At 37.5% G+C, this 17,466-nt stretch overlaps 1 protein-coding gene across 1 annotated transcript in view; it reads right to left on the bottom strand.

Moving 5' to 3' along the window:
- Nucleotides 1-17,466, bottom strand: part of LOC134652017 (maternal protein tudor-like) — a 29,415-nt gene that overhangs the window by 3,794 nt on the left and 8,155 nt on the right. The window contains exons 4-11 of the mRNA XM_063507170.1: nt 15,177-15,254; nt 14,234-14,380; nt 12,415-12,573; nt 9,478-10,406; nt 8,913-9,061; nt 8,276-8,437; nt 7,232-7,398; nt 6,289-6,524 (exon numbers count right to left, since the gene is read on the bottom strand). Of these exons, the coding sequence (XP_063363240.1) occupies nt 6,289-6,524; nt 7,232-7,398; nt 8,276-8,437; nt 8,913-9,061; nt 9,478-10,406; nt 12,415-12,573; nt 14,234-14,380; nt 15,177-15,254 (2,027 nt within the window). The remainder of the gene's footprint in view (nt 1-6,288; nt 6,525-7,231; nt 7,399-8,275; nt 8,438-8,912; nt 9,062-9,477; nt 10,407-12,414; nt 12,574-14,233; nt 14,381-15,176; nt 15,255-17,466) is intronic.

Here is a 17,466-nt window from a genome sequence, read left to right on the forward strand (position 1 = left end):
AGAGTCGAGAAAATACTGAATATATTGGTAGAAAGCGCTGGCCTTATATACTAAAGTTTTAACAGGCTTGATCGAGTGGAAGTTATGGAAATGGTCATTAACCATTGTATTACAGTAAGTCAAGGTTTATGGCATCGTTAACTTAATGTTCTGTAAAGTAGTAAAGTACATATGTGGGAGATAGGTATCAGCTGTATCAAGAGCAGTGTGCCAGCTGATAGCAGTTGTGTATGAGCTGACTACACTACAGCTTTCCCGTTTTTTTTTTTTTGAGACAAAAAATATTATTATTATTTTTTGGCTTAAGTGAACTTATATCAATGGTATACATATTGGTTCTTAAAATTATGAATATAATAAAAATCTTAATGCTAATTGGATATACAATTTGCTTACATGCCTATTTCTAAGATTACATGTTCCTTATATGGTTATGAAACACATTGTTGCATTAACATGAAACTGTTAATATGATATTTAATTGTTAGGCATTATAGATTAATTCTCTGTGTCATGGAGATAGTGGTTCCTTATATGGACGGTGGTATGCGATGGGATGTTAGGTTTTCTGTTACATTATTTATCTTATAGCTAAAAGTGCGGTATTGACATTTAGTATGTTTCTTACTTATAATTATTCCTATGTAACATTAGATATACTACTGTAAACAATGCGTTGCTTGCTTTCTTACGTTCTAACAAGGAAGATGGAGATCCTTTTTTGGATTTTGTCGGCTTGGTAAGTTTGAAGGTGATCGGTTTTAAATTGCATTTGTAAAATAAGAAATGTAGATTGTTAGATTATCAGATTAGTTCCGTCGCTTACTTCGCGGATTTGTGTCGGTCGATCATGGAACTTGTAATTACGTTTGAATTTGACTTGTGTGTTTGTGTGTGTATGTGTGTGTGTTTCTTGTGTCTGGTGTGCCGAAAAGGTGAGTTCTAATAGTAATAGTGCTTTGTTCTGTTTTGGTGTACAATATTTTCTTTTCCTGATACTAATATTTTTAAATTTTGACCTTAGTCTTGAAATACTGTGTAGGGTTAAATACTGGGTCCATCTTATCTCTATCTTCCTTTTTTTATTAATATTATGTTTCCTACGTTATTGTTACATGATTTTTTTTTTCTTCATATTTTTGTTTTTTAAGTTTTGTCTTAATTAAATTATGTCCAGCGTCCTCCTGGGACTTTTGTAATCTATACTTAAGTTCTAGGGAATAAGAGGTAAAATTATAAATTGGGTCTATCTGTTATATATAACTACGGTTCAGTGTAAACTGATATTTTTAGATGCCGAAAAGTGTAATGATTTGAAAAATTGATTTATAATTTTGATAATATGTCATTGACAATGTAAAGGTTGCATTCATATGTGTTGTTTTGTTTTTGTGCTGCATGGCTGTTTTTTTTTTTCAATATGTTCTTACTTAATGCTAATATTTATACCCTGATTTTGAATAACAGTGTATGGGTCTTTTATACATTGGGTAATAATAACTATGTGGTTAAAGGGTTTTTCTACATTGGTGACGAAAAACTCGTGTTGTAGTATAATATAATACTCTAAACTTTTAAATTAAGTGGTATTCTTTTGAGTGAAATAAGTTTTGTATTATTTTATTTATTTTATATATATGTGTTTTTTTTTTTACATTGACCTATTGTAGATATGGCAAGTAGGTTGTTAGGTATCTTTGCGAATTCTCTTCGACATGTAAACTGGTCATTAACTCATTAATTTATTATTATATTATGGACACAATACTACGTGTATTGTATTTACATGTAAGGTATTTTTTGTGATTTAATTGGTTTTTTTTTCATTAATTTAACTTATTTTTAATTAAGTATGTATTTTTTTTTATTTAATTGATTTGTTTATTATTATCACTGTAATTGTAGGTATTTATTTAATGTTGGTATTACGTTTTTTGTTTTTTTTTTTTTTTTAGTTAATGTTCTTTGCGCCGGGAACGACTTGAAGCGTTGTCTTGTTTTTAATTTATAATTTTAATTGTAATTTTAGATATAAATATTAAATTTGTTCTGAATTCTGTTATAAAACATGTATTTTAAGTATTTTATTTTATTCATAAATATATTTAGTACATAATTTATTGTATTATTTATTTGTTTTCTTCTCTGTTTTGATTGATAGTTGTTTTTTTTATTTATTTATATAGTATAATGCTATATCAGATTTTTATGTATACTTAATTTTTTTTACAGGCTGTTTTTTTTAACACATGTTTATATTTATAAACATACTATGTGTCCAAGGACCTTCATGCAAGGTAACTCGACCGTATCATGATGTCTCAAGGATTCAGTGCTTGTAAAAGAAAAATGTTATTCTAATGTGTTAGTGTCTATTATTTTTCTCTGGGGTTTTCAATTATTATTAATATATATATTTTTTCCATCAGAATTCTTGCTCGTGATTTGTAGAAAATTGTTTGTTAGTGTAATAATTGATCGCCAATGAGCCATTTTGTAATGTCTGCATTGTGACCTAATAATTGTAAGCTGACTTTGTGATACCTATCACCTGTCTTTTTAAAAAGTACACAGCGCCTTTTAATAGCGCTCTCGGTCGGCCGACCTTTTTTTCTTACATATAACATATTTATTAAGGATACAAAAATTTATAATTTATTATAGCGCGCTAATACATATTACGTGTTAATATGTATTGCCAGACAGTTGTTTTCACACATCGGAACAACAAAAAACCTTTCCGTGTGCCCAAGGACCGCTGCAATTGAGAGCTCGCTCGAATTGTTTAGGTTTCAAGGGTTATTGCCTGGTTGTATCCTGGTGTACCTTGCTTACATTTTTTTTTCCTCGAGCTACCCCATTTTGAAAGGAAATCATCATTTTGAAAACTTAAAGCATATAAGAGTCACAATAACTTTTAGTTGATCAGGCTAATTGTTGGTTGCAACACTTATCTGATTTAACTTTCTCAATGTGATATTTATATTTTTCCTTCCCTTTTATTTTATTTATTTGTCTTTCATTATATTCATTTTATACCTACTCGTATATAAATTGACGCCTTAATTTTCATATTATATGTTGTGAATTATTTTTTAGTTTAAAACTCTAATAATGCGTCAAGTGTATGAACTGTTTATGGTTATTTATTTTTCTTCTTTCTCTGTAGGTAGTCGAAATTTGAGATGACATAGCATGTGTTGCTTGTTCATCCGTATTGGGTGACGTGTGACGAGCACGCGTGACGCGGCCTTCACAAGTCTGGTGCATTCCATTAATCATATGTTTAAGTTGATTAGTAGTTACTGTTGTTATGTTTGTGTTACTTTGTATGTTTTGTTGTTATTGGTAATTTGTTGGATGTGAATATTGATTTTCTAATTTAATTTTTGTATTATTTCTTATATTTGGTTATTATAAGTTTATGAGAGTGGTGACTGGCTGATGGCATTTTCTTATTTTTATGCAATAACTAATTAGTTAAGTAGTAGATTCGTGGATTGAATATTATTGATATATAAATGTAAGTTAATGTATGTTAATGTAAGATTGTTATTTATTTTATTTTTGATTTAAAAACAAAATATTTACTGAGATTGACTACATGTCATAGAAATAAGTTATATCGATAACTAATACAAAAAATTAAATCAAATTTGTAAATTGAACAGATAATAATAAAAAATAGATTATAATTCGCATTAAAGGTATTAAAGTATATGTAAGTTGAAATTATTTGACCTTATAAAAAAAATAATATTCTGTGTAAGTAATGTTTTCATGTATAAAATAATAATGTGTTTTCTAACAGTAATGGAGTGTTAACATATCAAATACTTCTATTTTACCAACAAAAGTTTGATTGATTAATTGCAATAGTGAAATGATTTGATTGAGCTTCTTTTGAAAAACACGAAATTAATCTGTAACTGATTAAGAGGGCATTTGCAAAAATATATTAAATTATGTTACCAATTGAAAACCAAATGGTGTGGAAGCTAACTTTTTGAACGTTAAATTGGATAATCATTTGAAATATCATAAGTGATGTTGTTTAATGTGTGGAATAGTAGATTCTAGTGTTTCTCGGTTAGTTCAAGTTAATGTTAGGTTTGCGTGTTAGTGGTTTTGTCTTTAGGTTGGGAAATGGGTTTTATTTTGAAATGTTAGGTTAGTTTGTTCGTGTTAGTGTTTGTGGTGGGTGGTGGATGGTGGGTTAGTGGTTTGTTTTGTTTTAAACGAAGCTAAATAATGTTACTGTTGGGGTAGTTTTTTTTTTATTGTGGTCTTTAAGATACCTATATGAAGATATATATGTTAAGTTAATTGCAAAGATGGAAATAATGGAATGCACCCCCGTCTTTGTTATTTAAAATTGCTGTTTGTATAAAGTTGTTTGAGTTTATCATGCGACGCGTTATATGTGTTTTGTTTGTTTAAATTTAGTTTATATGTTTTATAATTTAACGAATGATGCATCGGTTAAATTTATTGATGGTTATTAGAAAATGTGTTTGTGTTATTAATTGTTTTATTTTAATAAGTTGTTGATATTTAATTTTATCTATATGTATGTTTTATTACTTGTTTTATTTTAATAATAATTACTTATGGTCAACTGGTGAATATATATTTTTTAACATATATTCATGCTTTGTTTTCCGTCATCAAGTAGTAATCGTAAACTAATTATAATTTTATTAATAGATAAATAGATAGTAGAATTTGGAATATCGCTCGCAGACGGATCCGCATGTTTAAAGAATAGATTATACATTATTAAGGTTATAGATCTATCTTCCCATAGATAGATAAATTATGGATTTGATTAATATTATACTTAATGATAATTTTAACTGATAATTTTAATAAGGCGAGAAAAAAAAATAATCTTAAGTAGTTGGTGTGCTTGCTTACTTGTTAGTTTTCATATTCTTTTCCTTTTTGGGAGGTTTTAGCGGGCTGGCTGCTCATGACCTTCTGGACGTAATCTTCTCCCTTGACGAGCTGAACGTACGCGCACCGGTCGAACCAACGCGCGTGCTGCTCCCACGGGTCGTCGTCCTCCTCCCAGTCCTTGAGTCCTCCGTCGCAGTAGAAGCACTTGGTCTTGTCGCTCTGGCCGGTGTAGTAGAAGCCGGCCTCGGCGAGCTCCTCGGGCTTCTGCTTTATGCTCTTGGGCCAGTGTTTGAAGGTGCGGAGCCGGGCGGCCTTGGTGTTGTAGCGCGGGTGCGGGGGCACGCTGGCGTCGGGGGGGCGGCGCGCGCATGCCGCACTCGTCCTGCCCTGTAGTCATCTGGTGGTTGCTGTTGGGCACAGGCGGTGTTGGTAGTGGCTGGCTGGCTGGCTGGGTGGCTGGCTGGCTGGCTGGGCGGCGCAACTTAGATGATTCCGAAAGTCCGAAGATTCTGAAGGCTGCTGAGCAGTTATCCTGGCAGGGTCGCCATGAAGTGTTCGGCGTTCAGGGGTTATAATGATAACACAAGAGTCGAGAAAATACTGAATATATTGGTAGAAAGCGCTGGCCTTATATACTAAAGTTTTAACAGGCTTGATCGAGTGGAAGTTATGGAAATGGTCATTAACCATTGTATTACAGTAAGTCAAGGTTTATGGCATCGTTAACTTAATGTTCTGTAAAGTAGTAAAGTACATATGTGGGAGATAGGTATCAGCTGTATCAAGAGCAGTGTGCCAGCTGATAGCAGTTGTGTATGAGCTGACTACACTACAAGGAAATTCGAAACAAGTGGCGAAAAATTAAAACACGACCGAAGGGAGTGTTTTAAATCGACACGAGTTGCGAATTACACATTCGGACGTGTATCGAACAACGTTTTACAGTACATATGGCACTTTAAAGTTTCGACATACGCACGAAAAGTGCTATTTTACGCACTAGTGTACTGTAAAAATAATTTTTGCCAAAAAAAAATACAGAAAATTATAAACTCAAAAAGTACATAGTTGTGGTAAGGTACAGAGGTATAATAGAAAGTACTCTCTCCAGGCGGGTATAGTGCCTCGATACCGAAGTCCAATCAAAATTGGTTAACAGTTATACAAGGTCACTAGATAAGTTTTACAATAGACAGATATGAAACAGAGGTGGCCTGTCACATATACTTTTTAAAACTATATCTCCATAGACATTTATAGTAGGCAACTGATATTCGGAACTCCAATATAAGAACTGTTAACTCTCTCGATCTGTTAGAACCTTGTGGCACAACGTTGGTAATGACAGGAGACGCCATAATAAGCTTAAGAAGGTCAGTTTGGACTCACCTTCATCGTAGAAGACATAAAGCTTGTCGAGCAGCTGTTGCACCTTCTCGATGTCCGCCGTCTTCTGCAGGTAGATCTCGTTGAGGGTCTGCAGGTGCTGCGCGCTGCACAGCCCGAAGTTGTAGTTGAACACGGTGCGCGCGCACAGCGTCACCACCTCCTCGAAGGCGCCCTCGTCAGGCTCGAAGATTGCCAGCTTAGAACCCGTGCTGATGTCGTACAGGGTGGTCATCAGCCTGGAACGGAATAATCGGATTATAGTTTAAAGATAAAAGAAAAAAAAAATAGTTTATTCAAGTTACAATGCGCGTATGAACGTCAAATAAAGCTACACCGGCTCCAACCCTACACTTCTGCCTCGAGAAGATTTAAATCCCCTCCCAATATGTTTGGTTTTGTCAAAGGACAGTCTCATTTCAAACATAGACAGAGAATCATACTATATTTGTCTTACACTAGTACTAGCACCCAAAAGAAAAGGATAAGTGTAGTTTTAGTTTTCCTGGTTGTTACTGACTGACAAATTGGTTTGAACAACTATATATAGTCTCACATATGGTACCGTCAAAGCCAAGAGGAAAGCATAAGACGGTGGATTGGTGTGGGCCGCATGTACTTATAGGTACTTGTAGCGACGCGACGAAATCGCGAAGTGAGACACGCCTGCCAAGATATTGGACAGGTGGAATGCCAACCTAAAGCTTTGGTTTCCTCCGATAGCGGTGCCGTCATATAGCGGCCGTCTCCATACAAATACTACGACATCCATATTTAGCCGTATTATTTAGTATGGAGACGGCCGCTATATGACGGCACGGCACCGCTATCCTAGGAAAACCGATCTTAAGCTAGGATTCCCCAAATTAACAACTAAATTTACAACTAAGATACAATATACAATTGCAGACTTGGTGTTTTTGTATTTAGTTGTCGAGACACTTACCGGATCCCCTCAACGCTGTCTACGTATACGATGAACTTGTTCCCCGTGAGGGTGATCTTCAACTCCTCGAGTGGCATCAGGATGTTGGACTCGGCGGTGTAGTTGTTCAGGCAGCACTCCAGGGACTGGTAGTAGTATACGCTCAGTTCCGTTGGCAGGATCATCAACTGTGGGCAAATAATGTTTAGTTTGCTATTGGAATTTTATTTGACTGTGTAAGGTTTTAGTATTGAAAGATTCCTAGTGAACCTTTTGACCATCACTAATAATCTTTATTCATACCGATAAGGTTTACTATTGCGATTAAATTGGTCGGAGCAGTCAAAGAGGATAAGTCGGTTTGAATTATCGTCTACGCAGTTTCGGATAAATGTAGGCATCTATTTCTATTGTAAGCTTTTAGAAAAAAAAATCTCGTTTACATGAACGCAATTTCAAAATATAAAAAATACAGTAACAACTCAGTAATGTGAGCCGTTATTCTTTCATTGCTCCTGAGGTTATATGACTTACATTGGCCAAAGATGTGGTGACAGTGTTGCCATAGTCTGGCAACACGGCGACGACTTTGTTTGCGTCCGACGTGTCGTTCAAGATGGCGCGGTAGATTTTACCCTCGTGCTTCACTGTGCAGTGGATGCCGTCCGTTAGAGTATCCTGTGTGAGTGTAACACTATAAACATGACTTACATTGGCCAATGATGTGGTGACAGTGTTGCCATAGTCTGGCAACACGGCGACGACTTTGTTTGCGTCCGACGTGTCGTTCAAGATAGCGCGGTAGATTTTACCCTCGTGTTTCACTGTGCAGTGGATGCCGTCCGTTAGAGTATCCTGTGTTATTGTAACACTATAAACATGACTTACATTGGCTAATGATGTGGTGACAGTGTTGCCATAGTCTGGCAACACGGCGACGACTTTGTTTGCGTCCGACGTGTCGTTCAAGATGGCGCGGTAGATTTTACCCTCGTGCTTCACTGTGCAGTGGATGCCGTCCGTTAGAGTATCCTGTGTTATTGTAACACTATAAACATGACTTACATTGGCTAATGATGTGGTGACAGTGTTGCCATAGTCTGGCAACACGGCGACGACTTTGTTTGCGTCCGACGTGTCGTTCAAGATGGCGCGGTAGATTTTACCCTCGTGTTTCACTGTGCAGTGGACGCCGTCCGTTAGAGTATCCTGTGTTAGCGGCGTCAACTGAAAATAAAATACATATAATAACTCAAGGTCATATTCATTCAAAAAACAAGCACGTTATCGCTCGACGGAAGGTGCACGTGCAATGGAAGACAGCGTATCTTCATTATCACGGTGCTACGATTTTTTATTTAGGTGAGCAGTTTTCCGGTAAAGATCAAAAACGGTTAAACAGATCATGTATCTGAATCATGGTAAAAAAAGATTCAAAATCAAAGCCCTATCATGCTAAATTTTTTGAATTCATGTTTTTAAAGTAAAAACTAGACCTTTATACTTACATTTAAATTTTCCACTTACGAAACAATTATTTCGGAAAATATGACGCTGTCATTCTCTTGCCAAAAAAGCTTTGTATACATTATTTCGAGTATGGCTACATTTGCTGTACGTGATGATGATGATGATGATCCTTCCGACGGATTTCGGCCATGGCGACCACTTCGACTGAAAATAAAAGTACTGCTGTACGTACCAAGTTGACGTCGAAGTTGGCGATGGCGCTCTCGACCAGCTCTGCCTTTTCCAAGTCGAGCTGCACGTAGAACTTTTCGTACGACTCGAAGTGCGTCACGCGGCACGGGATCTGCTGACCCACTATGATGGTCAGGTCTATTGCCTCATCTGAAAACAAGGTGAGATGTTATGTTAAGTAACTTTCGTCAATATCTTAGGGCGGTTGCACCAATCATAATGTACTAATATTATTCTTATGTACAGGGTCGCCAACTTAAAGAGTAAGGGCTGATTTTGACGGCGCGCGAACTCGCTTGCGATTTTAGTTACATTGCGGACTGTTGGTTACGTCCAATTTAACTGACCGATCAAAACCCGCAATGTATTGAAACTCGCATGCGAGTTCTCGCATCGTCTAAATGAGCCCTAAACCCTAATAGATTTTTTTTTAAGAATTTCGATTCAAATACCCACAACACGGTATTGATTTAAGAAGAAGAAGAGAAGTCATGGAATGTATGGGGCCATTCCACGAAACTAAATGTTGTGTCAGCTGATCAATAGATCAGTACTGCAATATTTACCTTTGAGTGCAACAGACGGTTGCTGCTCCGACAGCACAGCCAACTGTTTCTCCACGAGCATATCCGTAACACTCGCTCCGTTATTCCACAACGACACCTGATACTGCCCTTCCACACACTCCTGGAACACGCACTGGTACCGCGGCGCGTTGAAACACAGGTCTAACTCGGGGTTGGCCTTCCATTCCCCTTCTACAGGCGCCACGCCGATCAGCGAGCAATGAATCGCCATTTTAGGCAGCTCTAACAGTTGTCTATCCAACTGCCATATGTCCTTGGCGTCCACTAGTTGTTTATTTCCAAAATCGACGTATTGGACTATGAATTTTGAGAACGGTTGGGCGGAGACGACCGTAGCTCGGTACAAGACTCCATCGGCTGGGTATCTGGCTAGTACTGAAGCGCTGACGGGGACATTTCCTGAGTAAGGTCTGACGCCTTTGTACAGCTCTGGGATTTTGTGCATCATCTCTAGGAACTTGGGTTGGAGGGACATTAGTTGCGTGTAGAAGCTCTTTGGGGTTATAATCCAGGTGACGGATACTTCATGTTGGGCTTCGGATTCGATTGTTGGTTCGTCGAAGCGGGATTCCAATGGGACTGGGTCGGGGAGTTCCTTGTACTGTACTTGTGTGAATTTGGAGCGGGGTTTATTTCCGGCGCGGCCGAAGCTTCTTTCTGACCGCTTGTCGGAGTCAGAGCCGAAGGAGCGGTCAGCGCGCTCGGCGCGGTCACGGGGTGTGAAGTTACTCCTCGTTCTATCTCTGTCGCCGCGGTTATTCTCGCCCCTGTCTCGGAACTCCCGCTTCTGGTTCCAGTCCTTCTTCTCGCCCCGGTTCTGCCCGAAGCGGTCGTTGCGGCTCTGTGTGCCGCTGCCCCAGTCGTCTTTCTTCTCTTCCCATTCGTCTTGCTTGTTGAATTTATTGTCACTGCAATGCAAGAATTTTATGTTAATTTCGTAACTGGGCGGTACAGTCAGCAGATAAGTAGCTAAGAAGAAAACAATACTGAAAAATATTAGCAAACAAAACAACTTCTTTGTATTAAATATATCTTTAAGAAAGTACATAGCTATCTACTGCTGACTGTATACTAATAAAAAATTGTTACTTCTGTTACATTTAGCATTGTCTGTTATGCTGATGACTAGTTCATTTTGTTACAAAGATAAAGACTTATCCCTGTTATTTTAGTTAGGTTATGTTATATAGGTTTAAAAAAGAGATAAATGCTCTATCCTCGTTCAGTATGCCAAAACCAGCTAGGTACATAAATGTGTAAAATTAGCGAACATAAGGGTACTTCAGTCTGCTCAAAACAGACCAACCATAATGTAGCTTTTTTATGTAATACAATTCTTTGAATGAAAAGTATCCACCGCAATATTAATAAGCCAAGTGAAGTATCCTTGAATTACAGTGCTTAGAGTGATATTTCACCTGTACAATTTCTTCGTCCAATGTATGTTTTGTCTTACATTTTGCTTGAGAGAGGGAATGAGACGCCATGAGATTGGACAAACATATTGGACAGATGGAATACCACCCATAAAGATGAAGACGGTGATATTAAACTGGAAATTATTGTGCAACAAATACAACCACAACCAAGCTGCAAAAAAAACAACAGAAAACGAAGGGATTAACGAAACAGGCCGAATGCTGGAATGGTCAACTGAAAAGTGCGCAAAGACAACGTGAAAAAACAAGTTTATATTATAGACTGTTAATGCCATATAGGGTCGTTAGAGATATCTTTTAATTAAATAAAAGTGAAACTATACGTTTAAACACTTTTTAGGCGCATTTTCAAAGACACTAATATTATTAGTGTTGTCAAGGTAGACCAAAGTTGTGACATTATCAGAAATGGGTGCCAGAGAGCTCACTAGGTGGCGTTCTGATTTTTTGTATGTTGCCTGAGACTAGGGTTTGCACGACGGATCCAAAATGTATGGGAATATCCGCGGATCCGGGTCCAGATCCGGATAATTCCATACATTTCGGATCCGGATTGCAAACCCTACCTGAGACCTTTTTACGTATCGCCAATTAAATAAAGAGACACTCAACTTTCTATGGCAAATTAACAATCTGTATAATTTACTTGTGTTGGAGAAAACATCGACACAACGTCAAATAAATACTGTACAAGAACATCCAAGCGTGACCAAGCAAATAGGGCGGGGAAACTAGTGCGATGCCGATTTAATTATAATGCTTACATCGAGTATGCTCATTAAATTCATTATCGATCACGAATGTTCAATTCAGATCTAAATGCTGCGAGTAACTTGTTAACTTCATAAGTTTGACTTGTGTTAACTAACCTTTCATATGTGTGGGGTGATCAAAAATAGTGAGAATCAGAATGCATTTATAGATTACTTTTTTTAGTTAAAAAAACTCGGTTGTCCTGTATAGACAAGAAATTTTTTTGGACATCTAAACTTTTGTAATAATTTGAGTATGTTTAACTTCTTTTTGGACGACGTATTACTTATTTCTTTTTTGTTGATTATGTTACATATTAAATTTCAATAAGTATATTTGTACAGTCACCTGCAATAATATGTTACTCTTTGAAGGCCGTGAAAATATATGAGACGCTCTTATAATAATAATAAAATTCTTTATTTCAGGCCAGTTTGCCCATAGATTTTAGTTACATATTTACAGACTTACATTACTAGTGTACATGGCTCTACAAATAAGATCGTGTCAGATATTTTTGCGGCCTTCGTTGTGTAACACATTATCGCAGGTGACTGTATTACCAACAAACTTAATTTAACATCTAAAATATGTATAAATTCATCAGGTTATATGATATTAGGGTGATAAAAGGTAAAACTAATTTTAAATTAATCTACTCGCGGCGTAAGCATTAAACGACCGGCAAGCAAAACGGTGTAACAGGCCACATCCACGACGGTACCGTCTCAGCCTGTCCTGTATAGATCCCTTGGCCCCCTTCTGCGCGTCGGCCGACGCTGCTTCGGCCGCCTGCCTGAGCCTCTTGCCCACGCCGGCGCCATCTTTGTGCTTCCAGCCCGGCTTTGGACCCGGCCTTTCGTTGTCCGCTCTAGGCTTTCTTCTGTAGATTTATAGGGTAAACCACAAAACAGATACAGTACAGAAATCAATCAGGGATGTTGCGAACATCCGCATCCGCATCCGCAACCGCGGAACTTCCGCATTATTTTCAACATCCGCATCCGCATCCGCATAAAATCAATGCGGAGCTTATGCGGATGCGGATGTCGAACAAGTCGGTACAGGAAAGTCTTAGCGGCGGCGTAAGTGCTAGGTAATTTCGTCATTACCTATAACGAAATCGTCTAGATCCAGAAAAGTCGGCCAAGTTACTGTTTATTAAATATAATGCACCTATATTCTTGCTCAAATACTAAACGTTTCGTTTTTCTTAAATAAAAAAATACTAAAAATGTAATATTTGACGTTTTCTAAGTACCTAATCTTGACATCCGCATCCGCATCCGCGGATGTGAGCCTTTAAATATCCGCATCCGCATCCGCATCCGCGGATGTCAAAAAATCTGCATCCGCAACATCCCTGAAATCAATCTACATACAAAGTGCGCTCGAGCAACGCACACATAGACACTGCTCACGGACACGATATCTCGGACCGGTTGGGACCAGTCCGAGCGCGAGTGCCATCCGCTTGAGACACGCGTCTGTGAACTTTTTTGTGCAATAATGGAGAAACAAAAAAAAAGTTATTATAACTGTTCAGTGATCGGTTGTTCAAATTCAACATTAAACGGTGAATTGTCGTTTTTTAAGCTACCAGTGGTTTCAGAGAGGTAAGTAGGTATCTGATTGTATTTCGATGGTTCGTTTTAACGTTAAACAGAACAGTTAGGTAGGTAGGTATGCACCCCGCCCCGGCCACTACTAGATACGAGTGCCACTACCACGATAGTTTTTTGTGCTTAAATCATAGTTGACAACCCTAGAGCGACCACCGAGCGTAGGTATGAAAAGTGAAGTACATACATGTGATTGACTTCTGTACTGTATCTATTTTGTGGGTAAACCGTTGAAGTGAAAAATAGATGACGACAATGAAATATCAATCACCGTGCCAGGAACTGGGTTGTTTACCCCATTTGGATGTCCTAAAAGGCAAACTTATTCTAGTTTATAAAATAAAATTGAACATAAAAATTTGTCAATATCGGAATAGTATTTATAGCCACTTATCTTCTTTTAAGTGACCCCACTTCAGCTACTTAGAACCCTTATCTTAGAAGAAAATAAGTGGCTATAAATACTATTCCGATATCATGACCCGCACAGTAACTAGTCAGCGGTATGGAAAATGCGTCTAACAGCAGCCATAGAGTTGACTAGACGCCGCTCGGGAGACGCAAGTGTGGGTTGGCCCAATGATTTATAACTCGAGATAGGTTATAGGCGTTCTAAAATTGAAGCGCTTAACTTGTGACAAATTGGACAAGTTGCCTTTAGACGCGCCTGGACAAGCGCGAAATGTGCACGTGCTAACGAGCTCCGGCACACCAAAGGAGAAAAATACGACCTTATGTTTAACAACGAGTGTGACAAAGATGGATGGAATGAGAAAATTAATCAAAAATAACAGATTTCTTCGTAGACAGAGAAATAAATATGGAAGTATTTTTTGTGCTCCTCAAGTATGAGTATAACCTATCTATGGTTATATAATATCATTGGGTTGGCCCTAAAGATTGTTGGTTGCTGCTAGTTACCTGTGGTCTCTGTCCCTGTTGTCGCGGTTGTCCTTGTCGCGGAAGTTCGGGCGCGGCGCGGGGGCGGCGGGGGCGGGGGCGGGGGCCTCCTCCCAGTCGTCTCCAGAGGGCGCGGGCTGCGCGTTGGTCTCCCATGGCTTACCGCGTCTGTGGGTATTGTTTATGGTTATGCCCATTGACGTATAATAACTAAGGACGGGCTTTAAGGGCACTAAAAATGGTACTAGTTCAGCAGTGTTACTCACGAATTCCAGCCAATCTTGCAGTCTAACGCAACTAGTTGCGACCAATAGCGCGCGTAATGCGAACTCAACAACCAATCGCGCGCGTGATGCGAACTCATCAACCAATCGCGTTGTAGCGGTTTCACACCGCTGTACTGGCCCCTGTCATGCCTCATTATTATTGCCCGTAAAGCCAGTCTCTAGATATATATGTCAATGGTTATGCCACTGTAAAATATCAAAATTATATATGGAACGGGGACATTGTTGTCGATGTGCTTACACTTACAATGCGCGGCGTTGTATTTGTGTTGGAGTTTCGTTATCAACGTCACAAATATGTATTCGTATATTTTTGATCTTTTAACATAACAATTAAATTATGGTAAAGAAAATGTTTAGATGGTTATGACCTCATACGTCAAACATTAGGCGCAGTTTAAGATAAGCATTAAATTAAAAGTCTACGAAAAACTGAATCACAATACGTAAAAGTCTCAGCAAGACAATAGGATACTGTAAAGAAAGATATATTAAATATAAACATATTCCGGACTTAGAAACGAAAAACATTTATACATTAACATATGAAAGCTTTACTGAATTTGGAAAGATAAATAAAACGACTGAAGTAACGGGAAAAATACTTCGCATGCAAATGCAAAAATATATCAAACAATGTTCCCGATATTGTGGAACATAAACAATTAAACACCCACCTTTCTCCCTTATCGGGTCTGCCTCCAAACTTGTCACTATGCCGGCCCGGCCCCGATCGATCGAACGGCTCTCTGTCTCTGTAATGATAATAATTTCTCGCCATTGTACTACAAATCACACACTAAGACACATTTGCGTACGTATCAACTACTTCACAACTATAATAACCCTAAATAGTCCTATGCATGCACACTTGAAGCTGAGTAACCTAGGGTACAGTGAGGAGCGTCTAAAATTCACCCGCTAGGCGAGCAGCGGGGTTCAAAGAACCTAATTCAAGGTCATCCGTGACTCACGCAAGCCTCTAAAAAACTGTGGTATAAAAACTGCTGTTGAAAAACATTACAATTAAGTTTCGCTCTCTCACTCTAGATGGGTTAAGTGTGATATGAATTGGATGAAATGATCGCTGTCTCTTATCATTGGATTTGAGATAGAGTTATCCCATTTCAAAATTGACATTAAATATCTATGTCAACTAGACTAGAAACGATAACTCCATATAAGTGAGACAGATGTAACGTTTTCATGATTTAGATAAGTTAAGAATTAGAATAGTAAATTTATGCGACTAATAAACTATCTCAGTCATTATGCATTTAGCTTTAGTGATTCAACGTTGCTATGCATTTAGCTTTAGTGATTCAACGTTGCATCCGAAAGCATTGGTGCGTAACATGCATTCGTTAAAATTACGAGCTTTGATTTATACACACACATGCACACCATAGAAGTAAATAATTTAAATTAGCTGTCGAACCCTACGCTGCATGTAACCAACAAGAACGTTATATACGTGAGGTTTTTTTATTGTTTATATGTAATATTTAATAAAAAAAAATTCACAGTCAATTTCATTATGACAATGAGTTACTCAATAGACGATACAGTTGTGTGTTGGAATACATACGCCCATTTAACAAAATACTTCTACTATAAATAATGGATTCCTAGCAAGACCAAAGATTTTAAGGTTTTACATATTAACATTTGTATCCCAGAGTTTTTTACGAATGCCCATTCATAGGATGCATGACATCCTATGAATGGGCACCTTAAATACCTAAGCCACTTACAAATACCAAAGCGGTACTTAACCACATACAAAAAGTATGTATGTAATTAGAGTCTGGCTAGTCAAAAATAGTTGACAGATATTTCGTTGTTGTATCACCAATTGTCTATGATTTAAAAAAAAAGTCAAAAGTCAGTTGTCAATTTATGTCATTGATTCAAATTGTTTGCGGTTTATAAGGGGTTTATTTTAAATAATATTAATAATGTCTATACTGAGTGAGGTCTGCAAACTATTATTTAAGCTCGTAAATAATTACGACAATGTGCGAAGTCGACGTGTAGCGTTGTATAACGAAAAACTGCAATGTTTACAAGGCCTACACAAATGTAAACAAATTAGGAGGTTGGTGCTCTATAAATATTTTGGTACTTGGCATTTAGCATATTTGGCATAGTACTTATGTAATTTTTTTGGTGATGGATTATATTACGGTATTATCGAGCTAGGTCTTATTTACACTACATTTCAATTTTCGCCTTGTTACAATGGTATATGGTGAGAAAGTGATAACATATGTGTTTATCGTTGACTGTACTTTACATAGTGGTAGAAATTATGTGAGCTGACTTTGTGAGTGCACGTCAACGTCAACTTGTACCTTACGTGTGCACAAAAAAATCAAAAATATTTTCTAGTATCAAAACTATAATTCCTACTACACAAAGTGTGACCAGTCTAAGATTTTTTTAATTTCCCGCCAAACATTTGTGTAATATTTCAGTAGCCAGACTCTGAATTCGACCTTTCGAATTTACTGCAACGTTTATGGCGATGTTCCTAAGTATGTATTTTATCTGGGGAGCACAGACATAAGTTCAGTTTGGATAAATCGTATAAGTTACAAATGGAATTCTTGTGAAAATCCAATAAAAAGATAACCGTAATCGGCGACACTAGAAATACATTCATTTATACCAAGCCTATCCTGATTTATTCTCACTGCATCAATTTCGTTATCTAAATTAAAGAGAGAACATGCAATACGATTCTGAAAATAAGCCCCAGAGATAGATAAAACTGGAATGCGACGATAATTAACGAGTTTCAGATTATGTCTTAACGTCTGACTAGGCACGAGATGAGTATTTATCGCTATCTATTAATTAAGTATTTGACTGAGATCACTTGTGGATTACCTATTGATATTTAAGTATACACCTAAATGGCAAATTTTCATTAGATTCTTCAGATATTCGGCTTGGTAACTGTTA

Source organism: Cydia amplana, chromosome 11 (assembly GCF_948474715.1).
Source record: "Cydia amplana chromosome 11, ilCydAmpl1.1, whole genome shotgun sequence".
Classification (NCBI taxonomy): Eukaryota; Metazoa; Arthropoda; class Insecta; order Lepidoptera; family Tortricidae; genus Cydia; species Cydia amplana.